Genomic DNA, 23,235 nt, shown 5'->3' on the forward strand with positions numbered 1-23,235 from the left:
ACACACACACACACACACACACACACACACACACACACACACACACACACACACACACACATCATCATCATCATCATCACATTGATTCAAAGTCTCAACTTATGCTTACTTTGTGTGTGTGTGTGTGTGTGGATAGCTTATGCTTCATGCTTTGAAGCAACACTACTAAAACACTTGCTAAAAGCTACAAATCTATTTTGATAATGCATAAATGTTCAATATTATTAGTATGTGGCCTCTTATGAATAAAGCATCTTGAAAGGAAAAACATAAGAGTAGCAATCCTCATGTTTAAGGAGTACAACAAATTCAAAGAAATTACATTCCTTTGATAATATCTTACTTAATTGCAAGTGAATGGAGTACAGAAAACACATACTATGCACACTGTGCTTCCACTGCTAGCCTTTTTATTTGTCCAAAACATGGATCTCCTCCAAACATCCTTGGTGAAACTTCAATCGAGCAAATTTGGTGACCAAGGCACCTCTATCAAACAAATCAACCTTGGGATCAACACATCTCTCTCTCTCTCTCTCTCTCTCTCTCTCTCTCTCTCTCTCTCTCTCTCTCTCTCTCTCTCTCTCTCTCTCTCTCTCTCTCTCTCTCTCTCTCTCTCTCTCTCTCATCTCATTCATTAGATTGATTCAAGGTCTCAATTTATGGCTAGTTTTTGTGTGTGTGTGTGTGTGTGTGTGTTTGGGGGGGTGGTTTATGCTTCATGTTTTGAAGAAACATTATTATATCACTCATTAAAAGCTACTAATATATTTGATAGCTATACTTTTGTTTTAGATTAAGTTACATTGATGTTGCATAAGTCTTGAAAAGTAAAATTCCCATAAATATTTTCTCCATATAGATATCTCAAAGCCCAAAATTATAATCCCAAAGTGAACGCTTATCTCACTAAATGATTTGTTAGTGAACATTTCATTTAGCCTTCGTTGGATAAATGAAATGCATTATGATGTTCTTCTTCATTGTAGGCTATCTCAAATTCTCAAAAGTAGTGAAGATAGAATCTCAATTATTTAAAAAATCATATAGGGTTTTTATTAAGAGTATATTCAATGATAAATGCTTTTGTGATCCATACAAGTGGTCATTGTTGCCAAACACTAACATTGTAACTCATTATCATTATATTGCTAGGGTAATAATCTCTCAAATGTATTTATACTGCCTACTTTTTATGCCTTCATAGATTCCACTACACTTGTATAAGGCAGATTTCCAAGGCAAATCCTTGACCACTTCTAGATTGTTTTATGGTTCCTGTGTGACTTGCATGTCAAATTGAAACAAGGCTTACATGTTGGGCATTATTGATCACTTGGAATGAAAAAATAAGTATTGCTACACATTTCCAACTTCTAATTGGTTTATTTCATTGTGCATGTTCTTTTCTCAAATCACCATTACTCGTGCTAAGAGAAATTTCTTAGCATTACTGGGATTCACACACAAAAAAGGATGGGTCTTGCAAACAACAATAAACCATAAGTAACTTTGGTTTTGGGTTGCTTAGTTTTAAAGCACACGAGGTGGGCTCACCTAGGAGATGCTTTGAACTTGAGGGTGTAATTCCAAGTCTTAGCAAAAATTAGATCAATGTTGTGAAAACTTGCAAGGTATATGTGGATTGTGCTAAGGTGGATAAAGGTTTAGTAGTGATGAGTGTGTCCAAAACATCATCCAATGCATTTCTAGTTGCCAATCTCTTGTTTTGTCTAGCTAACATTTTTTCTATTTTAAAGAAGTCTAATAATATGTTATCAAACGTGTCAACTCCTTTGTCAATCTCTTTTGTACAAGTTTTTGAACGAAGTCTCCCATCACCAAGTCTAAGAAGAGATTTTTGAAGCCTTAAGTAGCTCCAACTCCATTTCTTGACTATTTGGTGGTGAGAGTTAAAGTAAAGCCAATGTTTAGGAAATAACATACTGCAAGTTAAGTATTGGGTTGATATATGATACTTTAATTATCTAATATTTTAAGTAAGAATGTGGGTTCATTTGCTACCAACTACACAAACTAGGCATAATTGTCTTATTTGCGGAATTCTTGTGATTTTCATGACATTCAACAATCAAATACAATAGTAAAGTTCAAAAAGCATTTGAGAGAGAGAGAGAGAGAGAGAGAGAGAGAGAGAGAGAGAGAGAGACCTTTTGGAGGAGGCTCATAGAGCTTGAAGCATGACAAAGTCCACGTTGAAAGTTCCCACATTGACCGGTGGGGGTTCCATAACTAGCAAATTCAATTGTTGTGATATTTTGGTTCTTTCCACATTCCAAAAACATATGTGGAAAGGTTGTGTTTGCCAGCATGGATGACCATGTATGATTAGGTGAGGGATAGTCATCTTCAATCAATCCACAAACTTTATCAACAACTCTTGCTACTATTGCAATTGACTTTGGATCACCTCCTACTTCCTCAAAAAGGACCAAAAGGTTTTTGCTTGGTTTTAGCCAAGGTCTAGGTACATGGTACCTAGAAGAAAATATTACATAGATATTAAATGATTAATAAAAATTAGAAAGTATCATGAGCATGCATAAACACATCTTTGGATATCAAGTCCACAATTTTATTCTACATATTCAAAAATAAAAATCAAAGCTAAAAATAGATTAGAAAAGAAATTTATCACTAGTCCATGTACATAAAGGCAATTAGACATCACGTACCATTTTTGAGATGGTTGTCCACAATTGTAAACACATTTGCTTGAATTGAAGGCACCTTGATAATCACAAACTTTTGGACAACTATCCAAAGGAACAATATTTGATGCCCAATACCTCCCAATACTTTGGCCATTTATCCATGCTTGTCCCTTGCCCATGCTATCAAGATCTATAGCAATTGGATCATCTCCAATTGGGGCATCAAAATAGGTCTGCCACAAAGGATTTATTATAAGATTTGATGTGTGCACACATACACATGCATGCATAGGCACATGCACATACATATACATGCATATATACACACCCAAATGCACATGTGCATGGATGAATATGTACCCTAAACCCTAAAGCCTTCATCAATATTGGTTTTTCTTAACTTGGTTATGGAAGATAGGAAAGTTTTATCATATTCAAATGGAAACCCCTTTCTAAATTGTTTTTGGTGATTCATGACACACCAACATTACAAGATCATTGTATAGTCTACTCAAATATAATATACTTTGAATTATTTTAATTTGCACATTCTAGAAGATCATTGTATAGTTAAAAATTTGTTATTGTAGTTGTTTTATCCCCTTCTACACATTAAAACTTGTGTAGATTTGCATTTGATAAGTTGATTATCTTGTCCTTTATAATGAAAGAAAAAAAGCATACACACATGCATAATGCATGTGTGCACACATATGCACACGCACATGCGCGCGCGCGCGCGCGCACACACACACACACACACACACACACACACACACACACACACACACACACACACACACACACACAACACAACACAACACAACACAACACATGATCTCCTTGGATGTTAAATAGAAACGTGCAAAATTTGTTCAACAAAGTGGAACCATATTGCAACATTATTAAAGGTTTTGTGTCACTTTGGGAAGGGATAGCCATAAAAATCTAGTGGTTTTTGAAAATGATTAAGTATAAATATAGACAAAGTATTTATATGAATATCATCTACATAATCTATATTTACTACAATATGCCTACAATTACCATAAAATTGAGATATAAAAAATTTATGGAAATCTAAAAATATCCCAAATATCAAATTAGTACTAGTAGTTTGTAGGGGCCACCAAAATTTTAAATGCTAGATATTATGTCTTGCATAATTAAGGCAATGGAATATTCAACCATTAAGGTCATCATATGTTTTGATATCCTAAAATGTGAAGACATTGGAGACCAAATTGTTCTTAAATCCCCACTAGGGCCACCAAAACTAGGCCATACTTGCATCTCCCTAGATTCTAATTGCATAAATTTGGATTTTTAATAGTGCTATAGGTTTTTTTTAAAAAAGTAATATCCTCTAGAAGAATCCTCAACACATCATTCTTATAGAGGTAGTAACGAATCTATAATATTTGATATAATGCCTCATTTATTTTGTTGACCTCTCTTTAGGCCTTGATAGTTAAATTATAGTCTAAATGACTAGAGAAGCTTAAACGTCATTTAGAAGCTTAAACTCCCTTTTAAAGGTTTTGTGCATAAGCTCAACTTCACATGAGCTAGAATATCCAAATTGTTATAAGAAATCCCTATCAAGCTAAACAAGTCCTTAGCTACACTTGACTTACCATTACATTCTAGATCCTAAAATTTACCCCCAAGTCTCCAAAACATATCCATTGCCTCCAATAAAACAACAAAAATATAGCTACAAGTCTACAAAACTTTGGATTTCTCCAATAATCCTAGTGAGTTTTGCAACAAGTTATTTGATGCATTTTGCACAAAGAATGGCATTTGGAGATGGCTCTTTGCTCTCTACACCTAAACTAAAAGTGTGAATTGGAGTGAAAGAGACATGTAGTGGTTGAGATAGAAAATACACATTGCATGCTTATAACATATGTCATCAATATTTGGTAGAGGCAATGGCTACTAGGATTTACATGACAATCCTATCAGCTTTGGATGTTGTTAGAAAAAAGGAGGCGTGCTTAGGTATCCCACCATCATTTTCTCATCTATCCATCATAAAGCCAATCATCAATTCTAGACAAAGGAAAGGGATACTAGGATCTACAAATTATCAATTTTGAGTACATGCAATGAATACTAGGATTTGCATGACATTTCTATAATCATTGGTGTTATTACATCAAAGCGAGCATGCCTAAGTATGAGACCATCATTTTTCTCATTTTTACATCTTTCCTTATGATGCTTATATTCTTATGCTACTCTAAAAGTGGGAGAAGTTGGCTCCTAGGCAAAGAAACATATCTTAGTAATGGATACAACAAATTCTCTTATTCCTTGAGTCATGATTGTTGGAGGTTTCTCCTTCTACACCTACATTGTCATTACCTCCTTTTGCAAAATATTTGGCCTACCCTTTGTTAGATGATGTTCCACTAGGCATAATCAACCTCCAAGATCTTACTCCCTTAGAACCACCTCTCCCTCTACATTCACCTCTTTCTATTTCAAGGAAGGTCATGCCAAAGTGGTTCAATGGAAGCACTATACTTCAAGCCACTTCATTTGATTATAATATCATTTGGATTTCCCCTATCAATAAGGCCCTAGAGTTTTGAAAATCTATGACTCTTGAGCATCATATATCATATTTATTTGCACTTCATGCGTAAAACTTTATTGCTCCATCTATTATGTAGAAGTATATGTAAAACACTTAAACAAAGACATGATATGGAGGAGGAGGAGATAAGTGAGCTTGTCTAGCTTATTATATTCATTTTCAAAAATATCATGATTGATCATCCTTTCTACATGAGTTTGGTGATCCAAAACTCTCCTTACCTCATCAATAAGAAATTAGACTCTCTTTACAACCATAAAAAGTTAGTTAAATGTATCACCATTAAATTAAAATTCTTTGACCAATATTCTCTATGAATCTAATGATTGCAAGTGAACTTCGCTTATTTGCCACTATAGAGAAAGATGATCTACCATGTCTAGACTCAAATTGTTCACTACAATGGAATGCAAAGATGAGATCATGTTTAAGCATTGAATCAAAGGTGTATTCAAGAGTGTTGGTTCATACTATGCTTAAACCATTCAAGAATTTATAGAAAGAGTACATGCATAAGTATGATCCCAAACAATGTCAAGGAAAATGCTAGAATCAAGGACACCTTCTCAAGCATGGGAATAATTATATTTTCAAGTACCTAAGCAAGATTGTATGATAATTAACACATTGGTAAAGTTTTGGCTTCTCATTTTTTTGACTTAGATAACTTAACTTGTGTGAAGTCATAGTTTTCATGATGTGAAAATATTTTTAGTTGCAAGAAATGCCAAGCAACTATTAGGCTTGTATGATGGAATAATGTTTTCTTTTGTGACATAAGGTGACTTTGAATTTGTGATATAGACTAATTACTTGAGATATGATCCTCTAGAGCTACAATGCCAAGTTTTTTTAGCATAATTGGGATCCTCTAGAGCCAAAAGGCCAAGTCACTTGAGAAAACTAGTATGCAATGGATAGAAGCACTTATTTAGACATGCAAAACCTAGCGGCATATTATTGGATGGACTTATACTTGTGTGAACTTCATATTTCAAAAGAAATAGCATCCCATCTTGGAAAGCCATATTTTTGTGGAAGGTCTAGGGCAAAGAAAGAGTGGCCATTTTCCTCACATGATACATGTAAATCTAGAGAAATATTGAGTTGATATACACGTGTATACACTATGTGCATGCTTCAAAAAAAGCACATGAATATTCATTTGGTTCACATTAAGAAAACATAATTATAAGATTAATGTGGTTATATTTAGAATTACTCTAAGTATCTACAATCATAAAAATAAGATATACTACCTTGTACCAAGTTAGGGGTTGATTTATAGGTATAGTTGGAGTCGATACCCAATCAACGTTATTAACTCCATCAAATGCATATATCCTCAAATGCTCTCCTTCAACACCCACCTAAAGATAAGTTTAGAGCATGGAGATAAAATGATATAGCATCTATGTTCACCAAGGGACTTGAGAATCCAATAACATTTGATGTAGTCATTCTTTATTTTACCTGGTGAATCCATTTTTGCGTCGAAATGTCCAATGTCCCATTCTCAAAACCTTGAATATATACTGATCCTTGTATGCCAGCTCCAATCAAATCATGGTCATAGAATACTGACTATAAAAAATATGAAACCAAGAGGTATGATAAGAAATATTAAGACTTTAAAAATCAATTGAAACTACCATTCATGCTAGTTTTAGAGAATTTTTATATGCTAGAAGTCACACCTGCAACCCAACTGTCGTACTTAAAATAGAGATTTGGTTTGTGCCAACTTTGAGTTTTATTGGTTGAACAACTTGAACATTGGGGTAATCCCAATCACCTTGAAAACTCCCTAAATTTGGAATAGTAAATAAGTAATTTAATTTTTAGCTTACAAGAGAAATCTAATTAGTGGCATGATATGATATAACCAAAAGTTTTTTAATGCTTTATGACAATCATGGCACATTAAGTGTTGGGAGTTTTTTCTCTCTTTCACTTTAGAAATAGGCCTCATCAAACCACAAAAATAAAAAAAAATAAAATTTAATAAACAAGATATGTAGTACTCACCATTGTTGGATTGACAATAATAGTACATTGCAAATATTTCATTAGGCATACTTTAGCTTTCATAGTCACATTTAGTGGGTTTTTTAGAGATGATTCATTTTCCTACAAATAAGCCACATGAATCTTTAACTTAAATGTTTGTGCCTATGTAGAACTTAGAATATCTATAGTGGTGATTGAATTTATTTGGAACACCTTAGTCAATATGTTTTCTTCTACAAAAGCAATGTACTTCCTATTTAATATTGGTCCAAGTTACAATCACAATGATTTGGAGGTCAAAAATCACACAAGCATTTAGTGAGATCATATCTTTGTTAATTTAGATTTTGTAGAAGTTCATATACATGCAAGTGTTGTTTTGAATACACCCCTTATAACCATGACCAATGGTTTAAGTGAAAGGTACTATACTTGTCAAAAATATTTGGAAAAACACTAGGAGACAAGAAAGAAACATGCCTGTAAATTCACCATTCACAAAAATGTGAGTAGCATCTCGAATTGAATCAATCACCAAAAGAAATTTTGTATTGTTTCCAATGAATGGTTCATCTTCAAAGACCTCCAAACTATTAATGAAAAATATTGATGAAATATAATGATATGAGACAAGACAAAGTATACAATCAATTGATGAACATAGAAGTCAAATTTATTATATAAACATTGGATGTGTTTATTTGTTAATGATAATGGGTGCATTGTGTCCTTGTCTAAACACATGATGCACATCTATATCCTCCACTACATACAAGAGAAGATAACTTGATCAAGTACTCTGATATGCCTTCAACTCTATGTATGCTTGGTGCAAGAGACTAACCTTGTGATATACCATAGGTAATCAGTACTATCTTTGGTAGTCCTAATTTGATCAAGACATCTTGTGTCTTCAATAACATCTTCACTCCATTGGCCAACTTTTTCCTCAAACCACTCCCACTCATAATCACCAATCTTTGAATCAATTTCCATCATGGCCATGAGAGAGGTTTGTGTAACAATCTGTCCAGCCCACAACATGGCTAGTGATTATCATTGTTTTGAAAAATTGATATTATTTAAACGAACCTAAATTTCATAGTATAAAATACATTATTTTATATTGCACAAATCCATATATGAAAACAATTAACCATGAAGGTAAGTACACAATGCAACAATATACAAGTATAGGGAAAATGGCATGCATGTGTGTAGAAAGCAAAAAAACATAGACATGTGGATACACATAAGGTTTAGGCCCATGGTTGCACACATATATCCATTTCATTTAGTATCATCATTATAATTATATTAAATATAATCATGGTAAGCTTAATTTTGGTTGCAATCTATAAGTATTCTTATCTTTGGTACAACATTCGAAGTGGCTAAGTCTACCTTTTGTTTTTGAGGAAGTGACATAAATTTAATATATGACTAAATCAAGCTATCGAGTATCGGATACTTATGATTCACCCATATTATACTTGTAATTACCTTGTAGACCTATACTATCATTACTTATTGTTGGGTCTTACTACAAGCATACAGACTCTCTCAAATTTCCCCTAACTTCTGGAATGGGTTGAATGGAAGAACAAGAATTGATTATAGTTTTACCACTAAATATATGGAGGTTTTTGTCTAGTTCATATTGTTTCATTCAACTAATGAAAACATATCTAAAAGGATTTCTACTCAATGGTAATTGAGTTTCTAAAATCTTGTTAAGGGTTCTATATCTTATTGTGGGGAACACATCCTCACATTTAATTTAAAGTTCACTACCCCTATCAACCTTTTTCTCAAACATTTATAGCATTTCAAAGAATCTGTTTAAGGATTTTGTAGCACTTAAAATGAGCTATATCATATGCTAATAATTTCTATTTTTTAATGTTGTTTTCGTGGCTTCTTTTTTTGTGGGGAGGATGATTCCAATGGGAAATGTCTCCTCCCCACCTTTTGGGCGTTACTCACATAGGATGGGTGGGTGTACACACACACACGTAGCATGAACAAGCTTTCATTGGTATATAATCTCATTTATTTTATGTAGCTAAGATCTAAAATGGTTTATTCTTGATGCAAGGCTTCATTGTGGCTAACTCTACTTGTCATCTGTAAGAAAGTTAAAGTGATTCAATTCATTTATCAACTTCCAAATAAGTAGCTACTTAAAGAAGTATTCATGTTTGCATTTGATGTTTGGCATCCACCCACTCTTGAGTGATGTTGACACGAGTAGGGATGTAGTCCAATTTATGTATGGTTATCTATGGTGATCATCAAATAATTTTGATGAGTGACTTGAGGTGTTTTGATATTCAAATTAACTAGAAATGATCAAAAATATATTTAGATTCTTATTGAGCCCATTTTTGCACAATGTGGTTATAAAGAAATGAAAATCCATTAATGTTAATTAGATGGGTGTTTTATCTTAATATTTATGACCATTTTATTATACGTTGTCCAAGACTTTGTTTGCACTTATTGTAGGATGTTCTATATTGTATTTATATTGTAGTATTAGTTACTATCATGTAGACCTAAACTATTTGTATCCATTATTGGGTCTTCACACACACACACACACACACACACACACACACACACACACACACACACACACACACACACACACACACACACATGTATGCATGTTGTCATGCCACTACACGCACACAGTGTATTTAAAAAAAAACTCTAGAGTGCGGCTTTCTTATTAATCTAGAGAGCCAATGCCATTAGTGTTAGTGTTCGTAGTGTGGATGGTCCAAACATACTAGATTTTTGGACAAGTTTAGCTAATTTTTGATATTTTAGATATTATCTCTTGTAAAAATCTAGAAACTACAGATAAATTCTAGAATAGGATGACATGTAAAAGAAAGCATATAGCTTTCAACCATTTTGGGAGGATTTTATGTAAAAAGGAGGATTAGCAAAATTGCACGATGCACGATCGCTGTTTTTAGGTAGTGAACAACACCCTGAAGTGGGAGATGAAGAAGGAGTGATCTGGAAGAACTCTAGCTAGGTGCCTTGGTATTTTACCCCCCTTTCAAAGCCAATGGAAGCATCAGATTGACAATTTGAGCAGCATAGAGGAAGGTATTGTTTTATGTACGTTTTTGTCTACAAGAGGTTTATCTTCTCATAATGCAGAAATAAAATTGACAGGCTTCATCTCTGTGAGTATTCTTCTCTACATCTCATATTTCTTTCAATCCTTCTCTTCCCTCTACTTCTCTCCTTGAATCTCCCTTCACCCTTCCGTCTCTTACCCTCGCGGTAGACTTTCGACCCCAAATGCTCCGACAATGGTGAACCTGACGACATGAAAGTCGATAGCAGAGGTGTGTAGAGATGGGGAATTCTACAAGTTCAAGTGGTGGTGATGCTTTACAATAGATGATTGCTTTGTTGCAACAACAACAATAGTAGCAGTTGTTGTTATAACAATAGATGCAAAATCGGTAGGAAGCAAAAAGAATTGATTCCTTAGCCATGAATGCATTGCAGGCACAGTGGGACAAGAATTGAAGCAGTTTAAAGATCAAAATGTTTCAGTCTTCATCCGATTCTATGAATAAAAGATGTTGTTTCATGGGGTACCCCAATATGCATGGAGTTGGTATTTCTCCCGTTTGGCCATACATGCATCACATGATTGGATTGATGAGTTACATAGAAGAGATGCTGATTGGGCAGCTTTTAAGAAAGCTTTGAGAAAAGAGTTTTTCTTGGAAGATGCAAGATTGGTAACTAAAAAGACATTTATAGATTGGATTGAAAAGCCCAGATAAAGGGTTGACTGCTACAACTTTTCTCCATGAATTTGAAAGTTGGTATATGCAATTGGATGTCGATGAGCAACAATCATTGGAGAGTCAGAAAATTGATTTGTTTATGAAGGATGTAGATCCTGTCTTGCAAGAGAAGCTGACTGTGATTATTTAGAAGGCGCCTCTTCTGAAACAGGGTTGAAATCAGATTGGGCTAATGTGACTAAAGCAGTGCATATGTTGGTAAAGTGAGAGTGGATGAAATTAAGATGGGGTACAAGCACCACAACTGCAAGTGCTCAGAAGTGGGCTGAAATTGCAGCCAAGGCACCTATAGCTATGGTGGAACAACTGGCTATACCTGTTGGTATGGCTCTTAAAGGTGATGCTGTGGATGAATTAATCAAAGGCATGCGTGATTTGAGGCTGAATTTGAGAGAGATCTATGCAAAGGTCAAAAAGTTGGATATCAAGGTAGAAGAGAAGGATCGGGCAATAGCCCAAAGGTCTATAGAGAAGGGTACAAGAGAATATGTATTTGGTGTGACAGTTTTCAGCATGAAAAGTGAGATTGCACAGCTTACTATGAAGAGGAAACAAAAAGGTTAGTCTTTTGGAAAGATGAAAAAATACATACAACAGAAACTGGTATTCCAATAGAGCCAAATTTTGGAAATGGTGGCATGCAGAAGAGGTTGGAAGATCTAGCTACAAGGACAACATTTGTTGCCATAGATGGAGCCACATATGGGTTGAGAATTGAAAGGGCTGATGAAGCTCGTAAAGGAGGCATGGCTAAAGCAAAATCTCGCGTTTGGATGCAAGCATTAGATTGCATGGAAAAGGGAAAAAAAGTAAAGTCTGAATTGGCTAATGCAAGTCAAAGTATACGAGGGAGAACAGGATGGAGTGCACCAATGGATTCATTTTCAGCCTATGCTTATTTGGCTAAGGTTCATAATCAAGAAGCTCTTGTGGAAGAAAAGAGAAGAAGATATGAGGGCACTGCTAGTCCTTCCTCTTCAGGCCCATCTAAACGCATAACACGAAGTAAAATGGAGTAGCAGAAAGAGGTTGAAAAAGCCATATCTGAGCATGCTATGGAGATGCATCTCAAGAGAAGAAATAGGAAGGGAAGAAAAGGGGCAAGCAGCCTGGTTACAGGTTACAATCGGATCTTGAGACTGCCACGAACCTTAAAAAGGTCTTGGAAGATCACATACTTGACAGTAGAGTGGAATTCACACTTGGCGAAGTTCTTGGAATCGCAAAGCGTTAATTTCATAATGCAATCATTGATATGATGAAATGAAAAAGATAGTTTCATAGTGAAGTTTTGCAAGCATTGATGTAGGTTGACAAACACATAGAGAAACACATTTAGAGGGAATATCATGATGCATGTCATGTTGTTTAGGAACATGATGATGTTGAAAATGGGCTAAATGGGAGTATAGATAGCAAGCTTGTGGTTGAAAATGGTATTATGGGCAACATTAAGTGTAGAGAGAAGGCTATGTATAATGGGGATGTCCATCAACAAGCACATGAAGAAGAATATACTCATTTTATTCCAAGCAGCCATTATTCACGAACGCATTGGGCTCATGCTACAACAAAGACCATTGTTAAAGTGGGAGAAAGAGAGACACATTGCATAGCTCTCTTGGATCATGGTTCTGAAATCAATGTTATGGCCCACAACTTGTATGAGAGTGGAGGTTGGCCGATTGATGTAGATCTGGGATGGCACATGCGGGCAACAAACAATTCATCAGGGGATCTTTATGTAGCTTGTATGAATGTACCCATGACTATTTGAGATGTTAGGGATGAATATCATTTTTTAATGCAAGATTCATGTAGTTATCCTATGATTTTGGGGGAGCCCTATATTTCAAAAGCAAGGATGAAAACAAAAGCCTTGGATGATGGTTCTTCATAAGCTTGGGTTTGGAGTAACGACAATACAAAGGCAATACAATTTCTCACTGTTTGTGTGAATCATCCTCGCAATCGGGATAGACTGCGGGATAATCCCATGCCACCTAATGCACAAGATTTTAAGGGTTTTTAGATAGCACTAATGTAAGTGGAGGCTATGGCAATGTCTCTAGGAAGATAATTATGCCTCCAAGAAAAGGGAAAATTGTGTTTGTGTCTGGATTATAGGAATGGACAGCATGTAGTCTTGGCAATTTAAAGATTTTTTTAGCCATGTGCAGGGATAAAAAGAAATATGTAGGATGAGCTGAAAAAGAGTTGAAGACATATGGTTTGATGGCTGCAAATGAAGGTATTTCAAGGCTATTTTTAGGGTTGGTTGATGTTGATAAATTTCTGCAGTAATAAATGTTGAAAACAAGGCAGAAAAAGAGGTTATTTATGTTGACACTTTAGAGATGTATGAAGTCATTCAAGAGTTTGTTGAGCATGAACATGAGAATATGGAAGAGGAAAAGGTAGAAGATGAATACATTGACAGGGTAGAGGATACTTCTTCTAACAATGTAGATCCATAATGCTTGGCACATGCCAAAGGATGTGCAGGTTAGGAGGGGGTGGATGTCTCCAACTATGTGCACATAGTGTATTTTTAAAAAAACTCTAGAGTGTGACTTTCTTATTAATCTAGAGAGCCAATGCCATTAGTGCTAGTATTCATAGTGTGGATGGTCCAAACATACTAGATTTTTGGAGAAGTTTAGTCAATTTTTGATATTTTAGATATTATCTCTTATAAAAATCTAAAAACTATAGATAACTTCTAGAATAGGATGACATGTAAAAGAAATCATGTAGCTTTCAGCCATTTTGGGAGGATTTTATGTAAAAAGGAGGATTGGCGAAATCATGCGATCACTGTTTTTAGGTAGTGAACAACACTCCAAAGTGTGAGATGAAGGAGTGATTTGGAAAAATTTTGGCAAGGTGTCTTCGTATTTTACCCCCCTTTTGGAGCCAATGGAAGCATTAGATTGGCAGTCTGAGCAGCATAGAGGAAGGTATTGTTTTATGTACATTTTTGTCTACAAGAGGTTTATCTTCTCATAATACAAAAATAAAATTGACAGGATTCATCTCCATGAGTATTCTTCTCTACATCTCCTATTTCTTTCAACCCCTTCTCTTCCCTCGACTCCTCTCCTTGAATCTCCCTTCACCCTATTGTCTCTTACCCCTGCGATAGACTTTCAATCCCAAACGCTTCGACAACGCACACACATGCACACACACACACATACGTATGCATGCACGCATGCACGCACGCACACGTATGCGCATGTGCATGCACACGCACATGCACACACACACAAGTTCTACTCTTTTTGCCACAAAAAGTTTGACTGCCTCAACAAAAAAATGTATCAAAGATTAATTTCAAGTGTCACTATTTGTTTTAAAGCAACCTATCTTGAGGGGTTAGCTCACTAATAACACACACATACAACTCACACACACAGACTCTCTCTCTCTCTCTCTCTCTTCACCATCTTATGTGGATGCTAAATTGCACATTAAGATCCCCACATATAGCATTACTCTTCCTACTTCAAAACTTTGCACATGCACAAATATGTGTTCACATGGACAATATAAATCTCTTACCTTTGCTGTGTTGAATACAACTGTTTTGCAATCAGGAAGAATACTAACTGACCAACCAGGAAGGTCATAGGATTGGCCATTGAAATTCACGGTTGCATGAGACACATCCATGTTTGAGATGAATGCTACACACTTATCAGATAAATTGGAGTATACATATGCCTGCATGAACAACCATAAATTTTCGTGCATGTTATAGAACCAAAAGCCACAATAAATTACTTATTTTTTTTTCCAACTCATCTAGCATAATTGAGGCCTAGTTTTTGTAGTCTAGAACTATAATATTTTTGAGCTATTCTAGTTAACTTGAGGTGCCATCTTTTCCAAACATGTGATTGTAGTGGATAACCTCTTGACTTGGTCCCAATGAATAGTACATAGTTGTATCTCCCTTAGCCATGGTAGGTTCACACAACTTAATAGCAGCATGCAAGTCTTTCAAATGTCCCCATTTAGGTTGTCGCACGAGCCCTTCAAAATGGTTATATGATAATATTGAAAGATTATGATAGCCCCACTCCTTTGGAGGAAGGAGAAAGGAACAAAATTTATATTAGTGTATGACAAGCTATATATTTGATAAGAAATAGAACATCAAAGATAAGGAAAACATTCAATGCTATCAATGTTCACAATCAAAATTAGCCAATAAGAAGAATGTTCATTTGCACACCATTCGGGTAAGTTATTCATGAATATATGTGTGCATCATGTGGGTTCAAAATAAGGTATTTTTCAAATACTATTTTTATACATTTTTTACATACAGAAGGGTATAATATAAAGGGATTATTTACATATTGAATAAAAAAGGGTTGTATTTTATATAGGAAAAATTCACAGATAAGGATATTTATAAATAGGCCCTAAATGCATGTGATGTAGAGAATATACATATAGTAACGTCCCTGAGGCACACCATAAGATTGATAAACATGTACCGTTAGAAGAATGCTTATTTAAACACCATAGGATGGATAAAATTCTAACATATATTTAAAAATCAATATGAAATAACATACCGTATTCATCTAGAGGTGCATCATAGTCATAACTTGTTGTGACAAAAGGGCCTCCAGCACTTCGACCAAAATTTGTCCCACCATGATACTAGAGGATGAACAATGCTAGATGCCTCAACTCTCTCTCTCTCTCTCTCTCTCTCTCTCTCTCTCTCTCTCTCTCTCTCTCTCTCTCTCTCTCTCTCCCTCCCTCCCTCCCTCCCTCCCTCCCTCCCTCCCTCCCTCCCTCTCTCTAGGTTCTCACTGCATGTAGAGCCCATATATCATGTGTGTTCAAGACCTATTTAAAAACATGCTTATCTATGAATTCTTCCTAAATAAAACACACTTTGTTTCTATTCAATCTATGAACAACCCTTTATATAACACCCTTTTATGTGTTTAAAAATATGGAAAAAGGAGATACTCAAAAAATCACTTATTTTGATCTCTCTCTCTCTCTCTCTCTCTCTCTCATAGGTACACATAGAAACAAAAACAAATTCAATTATATATCCAAATATAACTACTGTGTTACCTTAGAAAACCCATACTCAAATTCATTCTATACACTTAAGTAACCTATGACAATGACCTAAAAAGGGTCATGTCACACTTGAGTAGGGCTATTTCATCAAATTGATGCCATTTTCCCTTATGCAATCATACACACCTCTAAGGAGAGGTGGAGACCCTCAATCGGTTCCATTTATGTAATTTCCCTATTTTGCAAGCATGCTTATACCTACAAGAAGATACATCCTTAGGTTATCAACATGCATATTAAAGTGATGATATTTCCCTAGTTCTCCAAGCATATTTGCACATAAAAGAAGATATGGACACCCTTAATAACTTTGAGATACACAATACCATTGGCATCCTTGAGACTGTCTTGATAAAGTGTTGAAGTTTTTATAGATGGTATCTAGAAAACGTTTTGTGGAGACCAAAGGATAGGGCTTCATGTGTTGGATAATGGTGAATATTTTCCAATTCTTTGGAGCAATGAAAAATCCCTTAGAGGACCCTTCAATTACACTATATCACATTATGCTTAGAGAACTCTTTTGAATTTGTAGAAGGTACCATAGATAAAAAGTGTCATTATTAGGGGTTTTTTAAAAGATACTATGATGCATATAGTAGGCTAAGGTCATAAAATAAGGATCTTACTTTTACTATAGCATAATAAGGTGATACTTATTTCATTTTCAACCCACTTTTCTTTTAGTCTTAATAAAGCATAGGATTCTAACTATTAGTCTTTATGTTCAAATCTAATCAAAGAAGGGACTAGGGAATTGAGACCTATTTATGTAATATATATTTATGTAGGTAGGTATGTTATGGTGCTTTATTTTCCTTGCAATGCTACATTACATGTTTACTCGTATAGAATAAATGATCATTCTATGCTAGTCACAACATTGGCAACACATTAATCATGATTACCAATACTCAAAGGGTGCATAAAGTTGGCTCTTTATGTACAACCTTAGGTAGCTATATCCCACAAGATTGCAAAACGCCATCAAACATTTTCCCTAGTGATCAAGTATCATAAGACTACTTGTCCTAATAGCTAAATTACAAACCTAGAGACATCTACTAATGATCACATTAGTTTCACTCAAAATATATGGCTTAGAAACCAAGAACGATACAAAGATATCGATACTTAATGTACGAGAGGAAAATAACTAAAAAACTTTGCTTATATGTCATGTTGATGAGAATGTGAAGTGAGCTAGTCCTCCAACGCCTTGTTAAATATAGTTACAAATTTATTTTCTTCAAGTTAAAACTCTATTTTAGCTTTTTGCTTGATAAAATAGTTCTTTAGCTAAATTATCTTCTTGATGAACTCACACAAATGTGATATTGACTTGATTACTTTTGTAAACTTGGTTTCTGGAGATATACTTGCAACTTTTATTGAAGCATTAGAAACATCCCCTTTAAAAAACAAGATTATAGTACTAGAAACATACCCTCAACAAATAGTATGGTATCCCTCCCTTTAATTAACCCCTTAACTACAAATATCCCCTCAACAAATAGCACTATAACCCTCCTTTTAGGTAATTGGTTAATTACAAATATCCCCTCAATATGATTGCATTTGAGACAATCAAAGATTTGTATTATTTGATTCTTCAAAAAACTATCACAGTGATAGGCTACTTCTAGGAAGTGTCAACCCATGAGAAGAGTTGCCTTGAAAGAGTTCATATCCAAATTTTGAGTTCTTGGATATAAAGATATAATGATAATATTATAAGAGGGTAGAAATAATGTAGAAAATATTAATTTGGAGAAATCCTAGCTACATTGGGTAGTATATAATGTGTACAAGGCTTTTATTTTTCATTATCAATTAATACAAAAGTCTCTTCATCTTACATCTTCTCTCTCTCAACTTCCATGACTTCTCTTATCTCTTTCCTCTCATTCTCTCTCCTCATACAAACTTTCTCTCTCCTCTATACTCATCTTCTCTCTCCTATAGTCTTCTCTCTCCTAGCTCACTCCTTTACAAGTGGTATTAGAGCTTAGGCTCTTTGTCAATTTGATTTTCATATTTTCCCTATCCTTTTCTCCTATTTCCATAACTGAAATTTCCAACACAAGAAGTACAATGACATGTGGTAGGTACATACATGCTGTCTATATGGAGAAAAGGCTAATCTTGGAGCTAAAATAAGGATCTTGGAGGGATTTTTCTAAACCTAGCCAAAATAATAGGGCATGGTCAAGTTACAAGCCATTTTGAAAGTAACTTGGTAGAAAGAGGGATAATTGGTCTTAATGGAAGCTTTAGCCTTGGTTACTTTTTGAGAGAGGGTTTCTTATTCTTCCTTTAAGCTTTTGTGAAATTTCCATGGAGTTTTAAGCAAAGATCTTATTCTTCTTCATCTATCATTGCTTCCCTTCAACAATGGATGATATAATGACTTGGTATCAAATCCCATTTCTTCCATACCATTAAATCACTATTAGAGTTGCCATGTGTACGTATATGTAGGTATATGCTGCCAAAATTTTCACTATTTTTTAAATGCTTTGAGACAACTTATGACTGCATTTTCTATGGCTAGGATCATTTGGATTGATCATTGAGGGTTAATGGACTTGTAATCTTTATCTTAGAGCCTTCTCTTCCATCATTTCAACATTCTTTTCTCTTCCTCAAACCCTAACAGTGTAGTCCATGGGTAGCCAAGAAGCTTGACTCCAAGATTCAACTTCTCACAAATTTCTTGAAGAATCTTCATCATTCCAACCCAAGGAATCATCCTTATGAAGATCTTTAGAAGTAATCATAGACATTAAGTAATATTGGCCAATATTCAACCAAGAGAGCTTCCATGGTGTCAAGATTTGGGGCAAATACATTCAAGGTTACAATCTCAAGCCCTTTTTGCTCCAAGATCAATCCAAAGCTTTCAAGGAGTAATGATTGAAGGTTATTTAAGTAACATTGGTCATCTGAGAACACATTCAAGCCTTCTTCAATCTTGTGAAAGAGATATTCATATTCTTTGTTTGTCTTATTCATCCTTTTGTGTTGATCCTCATCCAGTCGATGGAGATATTAAATAATAAAATATTTGCATTATATTTCAACCCCATCCATTGTTGAGACACTCTCATGATTAAATCAATAAATTAGAATCCTTTGCTTGTGGCATTTCATAAAATCTCTTTTCTTTAAGAGTCAATTGTTGATTAGATTCATTGCTCTAATCCAATAAACTGCTAATGATTTATTGTTCATGGAAAAAATAAATGAAAATTCATTGTAAAAGGTAAGTAAGCAGTGAGTCACTATGAGTCACTACATGGTAAATCCCTCTTCCTACCCATTTTATTTGTTCCATTTCATTCTATTGCATTATATAGAATGAGTTGAAAGATTGCTTCAAGTATTGCATATCATATTGATTGATTAGAGTGGCTAGCCACTGCTATGTTGAGATACTCACCAAGGAAAAAGGTGGATGTCGAGGAGATAGTAGGACAAAAGAGAGGTGACCCTCCCTCACTATCAAAGATCCTGAAGGGATGCAAACAACCAAACAAGGGGGATTTTTACCCATCTCCTAATTATTTGGAGCTCATAAAGAGAGATCGTCCCATTATTTTATCCCTCACATAGGTATCATGCATGGAGGATTGAAGATTCAGTGGTCATGAAGGTCCAAGCCTCTTAAATATCAAAATAGGTTAAAACAAGGCATTTACATGACATTCCAAAGTTCATATACATCATTATAAGTACACCCTTCATCATTGGAAGTGAATTATAGGTGGTACAAGTTGCTCACAAATCCTACTCAATTATGGAGAGGGTTTAGTATTCTTAAAGAGAGTTGGTTGTGGTCAAATAGGTGGAAATAGAGCACTTACAAATCAAAACAAGGTATAGAACTAGATAGTATAAACTAAAAAATTGATTTATGGTTTTTTAACATTTAAATTTATTATAATATATAGGTTCTTATATTAAAGAGGGGATTGTAGGCTTTAATTTAATTAAAAAAATTTAGAAATTGGATTTTCCTAGCTCAAGTTATAGTTGATTTACTGTCATGGGGTCTTGCAAGATTGCATTACAATGACAAGTCATAAGGGGAAAATAAGGCCCACAATGAGCATGCTCAGCAAACAAGAGATTCCATGCTAGATAATACACCCCAAGAAAGCCCTAAAGGTCATCAATTATAAGGAGAACTTATCACTCTCAACCATACCATGTGTAAACATAAGACTAGGCATGCTTATAGACATGGAGAGTTAACTTTCAAGGGTATATCAAATGGTTATATCCAACAATCAAATGAAGTATTTCATTGAGAAATCACTGGACTCAAAAACTAAAATAAAGGCTTCAATAGATAAATTAGTGGATTTCAATATGCAAATCATGGCATAGTTTATCGCATGCATACAAATGCAAATGGGAGATAACAATGCTAGAGAAAAAGTTTATCCAAATAGTGAACCTAGAGTTCCACTTCAACCATTCAATTCTAATTCTCAAAGCTAGAGAATTGTTAGATTTCAGGGTATATCTACTAGTAAATATGAAGTAAGAGAGACATCACAAAGAAATTATGACTATTTGGATAATATTAATGGTGGTCATCCACAAGTATATGGACTGGATTCTTAGCAAGTACCAAGGGGTCCTTTGCCTTTCGGAACATTTCAATCCGATTCTTAGCCACCCTATGCAAGAGTTTCATCAAATTTTCAAGGCCCAATAGGTACAAACCATGATGAGGATATTTTGGGAAACAAGCCTATTTTGGAATAACCACCTTTCAATGAATGGGAGTTAAGAGATAAAATAGTGTTCACAAAGTATAATGGTTAGTCATCTTCACCATTTGACCTAGAGGAATGGATTTCAAAGTTGGATTCGTACTTTGACATATTCCCTAGGAGTGATGATATGAAAATTCACCTTGCCACATTACATTTAGAAGGGTTAGCACACAATTTGTGGTGATATATTAAGAAAGAGAATACACTAGTGGAAAATTGGGAGGCATTTAAGACACATGGCTAAAGTCTTTGTATCTTTTCTTGAGAAAGAAAAGTTAGCAAAAAGGTGGTATGGACTAGAGCAAAGAGACCTTAATGCACGGGAGTACATAAACCAATTCCTCAATCTCACTATGTATGTGGAGAGCATAAGCTCCATACCAGAATAGATTTAAGATCTAGCTATCTTCAAATTCGTATGAGGCAAGGTGATGAAGTTATGATCACCTTCAAGATAGATCATGGACTCTATCATTTTCTAGTAATCCCATTTGCTGATCAAAGCTTTAATAAATTGAAAGAATTGCTTATCTCTATAAGAAGTTGGGAAGATATGCTTTAATGAGAGAGTCATTAGTAATATCTTGTCACACTGACATAAGTATAAAAGGTATGATACATAATTTTTTATATCTTTTACCATAATACAATTATTGTCTCTCATCTCACCTGCTTGTACCTAGCTTTCATGGCTTCTCTCTCTTCTTTCCTATCTTTCTAGTCTTTCTCTCTCCTTATCACTCATTGTTTCTCCTCTTTTCTCTCTCTTCTACTCTTTTTTCTCTCACCTCTCAGCCCTCTCCTTGTTGACAAGTTGTATCAGAGCATTGATCTTTGATCCATTTGGTTCAATCATTTCTTGGATTTCTTCTGCAAGCTTGTTACTTATTGGTTACTTAAGGACAGGGTGCCAGTTTGGAAAATGAACAAGTGCAATGACCAAGGATAGTTAGTCATAGCTAACTAAAGTACTTGAAGACAAATTTGAGGGCATCTTGGACAAAATGGCAGATTGTGCATGCATAACATGCCATTTTGGATGTAAAATGGTTAAAGACTGGGAGAATAGAGTTAGTTTTGATTAAAAGTCCACTTACTTTTCAAGCCAAGCTTTCTCTTTCTCCCAATGGTAGTTACATGGATAATGTATCCCCAAGTAACTAATGGACAGCAAGGTTTTGTTGAGAGAGAACTCCATGAAAATTGTGTTAACCAAATATAGTGGCCATTCATCATCAGCAATCGATTTGGAGGAGTGGACTTCAAAATTAGAATCCTACTTTGACATTTTCCCTAGGTCATATAACCAAAAGATTCACTTTGCTATACTTCCTCTTGAGGGCTTTACTCATACATGGTGAAGGTACATAAAGAGAGAAAATCAACCAGGAAATTCAAAGCTAAGATGACTCAAGTTTTTTTCTCTCTCATTGAGAAAGAAAAGTCAGCTAGAAGATTGTATCAATTGGACCAAAGAATCTATCAATTTAATAGAGAGTATACAAATCAATTTTTGAATCTTACCATGTATATAGAGAGTGTAAGAGATGATGCAAAGTTACAGAAGTATATCTTTGGTCTAAAGCCTAATTTTTCAGCTAATATAATGGCCTAGAAATCCACCACACTATTTCAAGCCATTGAGTTAGCAGAGAGGTATGCTTGTAAGTATAGGAAGGACATTCCTATGTAGGATTCTTTTGGACAGCAAATGACTATTTCTAAACATGGCAATTTTGGTTGCAATTATGGAGGATCCAATCTTCATTTAGCAATCCCAAAGTTCCTACATACCCTACTTTCAATGCTTCAAGGTAGCAAAGTGCTTCAAAGTTAGCAATCATCCATAAAATAGAGCCTAAGTAAGGTGATAATAGAGCCGAAAATAATTCAACAAACAATGGGAAGTTCATACTTATGGATCTTTTCAAGGAATGAAAATAAAAGGATTTACATTTCAAACATGGTGAAAATCTAGGCCCGATTCAGAAAAAATACTATGTTTTCCTTAGATTAGTTCCAAACTACAAACACATCATAGATTATGTTGAAATATATGTTGCTCACTATAATCTTCATCATCATCTAGTTTCTCTCAAGAAATATGTGATTAGTTACAAACTACAAAGATAGTACATATTATGCTGAAATATCTACTACTCATGTGGCCAAAATGGTGCTCAATCTTTAGAATATGA

General features: G+C 34.8%; 1 protein-coding gene across 1 annotated transcript in view; it reads right to left on the bottom strand.

Moving 5' to 3' along the window:
* Nucleotides 1-378: 378 nt before the first annotated feature.
* LOC148012824 (beta-galactosidase-like) overlaps nt 379-23,235 on the bottom strand; it is a 56,405-nt gene continuing 33,548 nt past the window's right edge. Inside the window, exons 10-20 of the mRNA XM_087669073.1 lie at nt 15,725-15,812; nt 15,052-15,173; nt 14,700-14,861; nt 8,138-8,319; nt 7,774-7,883; nt 6,981-7,090; nt 6,757-6,867; nt 6,543-6,653; nt 2,697-2,908; nt 2,172-2,499; nt 379-489 (exon numbers count right to left, since the gene is read on the bottom strand). Coding sequence (XP_087525199.1) covers nt 379-489; nt 2,172-2,499; nt 2,697-2,908; nt 6,543-6,653; nt 6,757-6,867; nt 6,981-7,090; nt 7,774-7,883; nt 8,138-8,319; nt 14,700-14,861; nt 15,052-15,173; nt 15,725-15,812 — 1,647 coding nt within the window. The remainder of the gene's footprint in view (nt 490-2,171; nt 2,500-2,696; nt 2,909-6,542; nt 6,654-6,756; nt 6,868-6,980; nt 7,091-7,773; nt 7,884-8,137; nt 8,320-14,699; nt 14,862-15,051; nt 15,174-15,724; nt 15,813-23,235) is intronic.

The sequence above is a fragment of the Lygodium microphyllum genome, chromosome 27 (assembly GCF_053477565.2).
Source record: "Lygodium microphyllum isolate KBCC chromosome 27, Lygodium_microphyllum_v1.1.10, whole genome shotgun sequence".
Classification (NCBI taxonomy): Eukaryota; Viridiplantae; Streptophyta; class Polypodiopsida; order Schizaeales; family Lygodiaceae; genus Lygodium; species Lygodium microphyllum.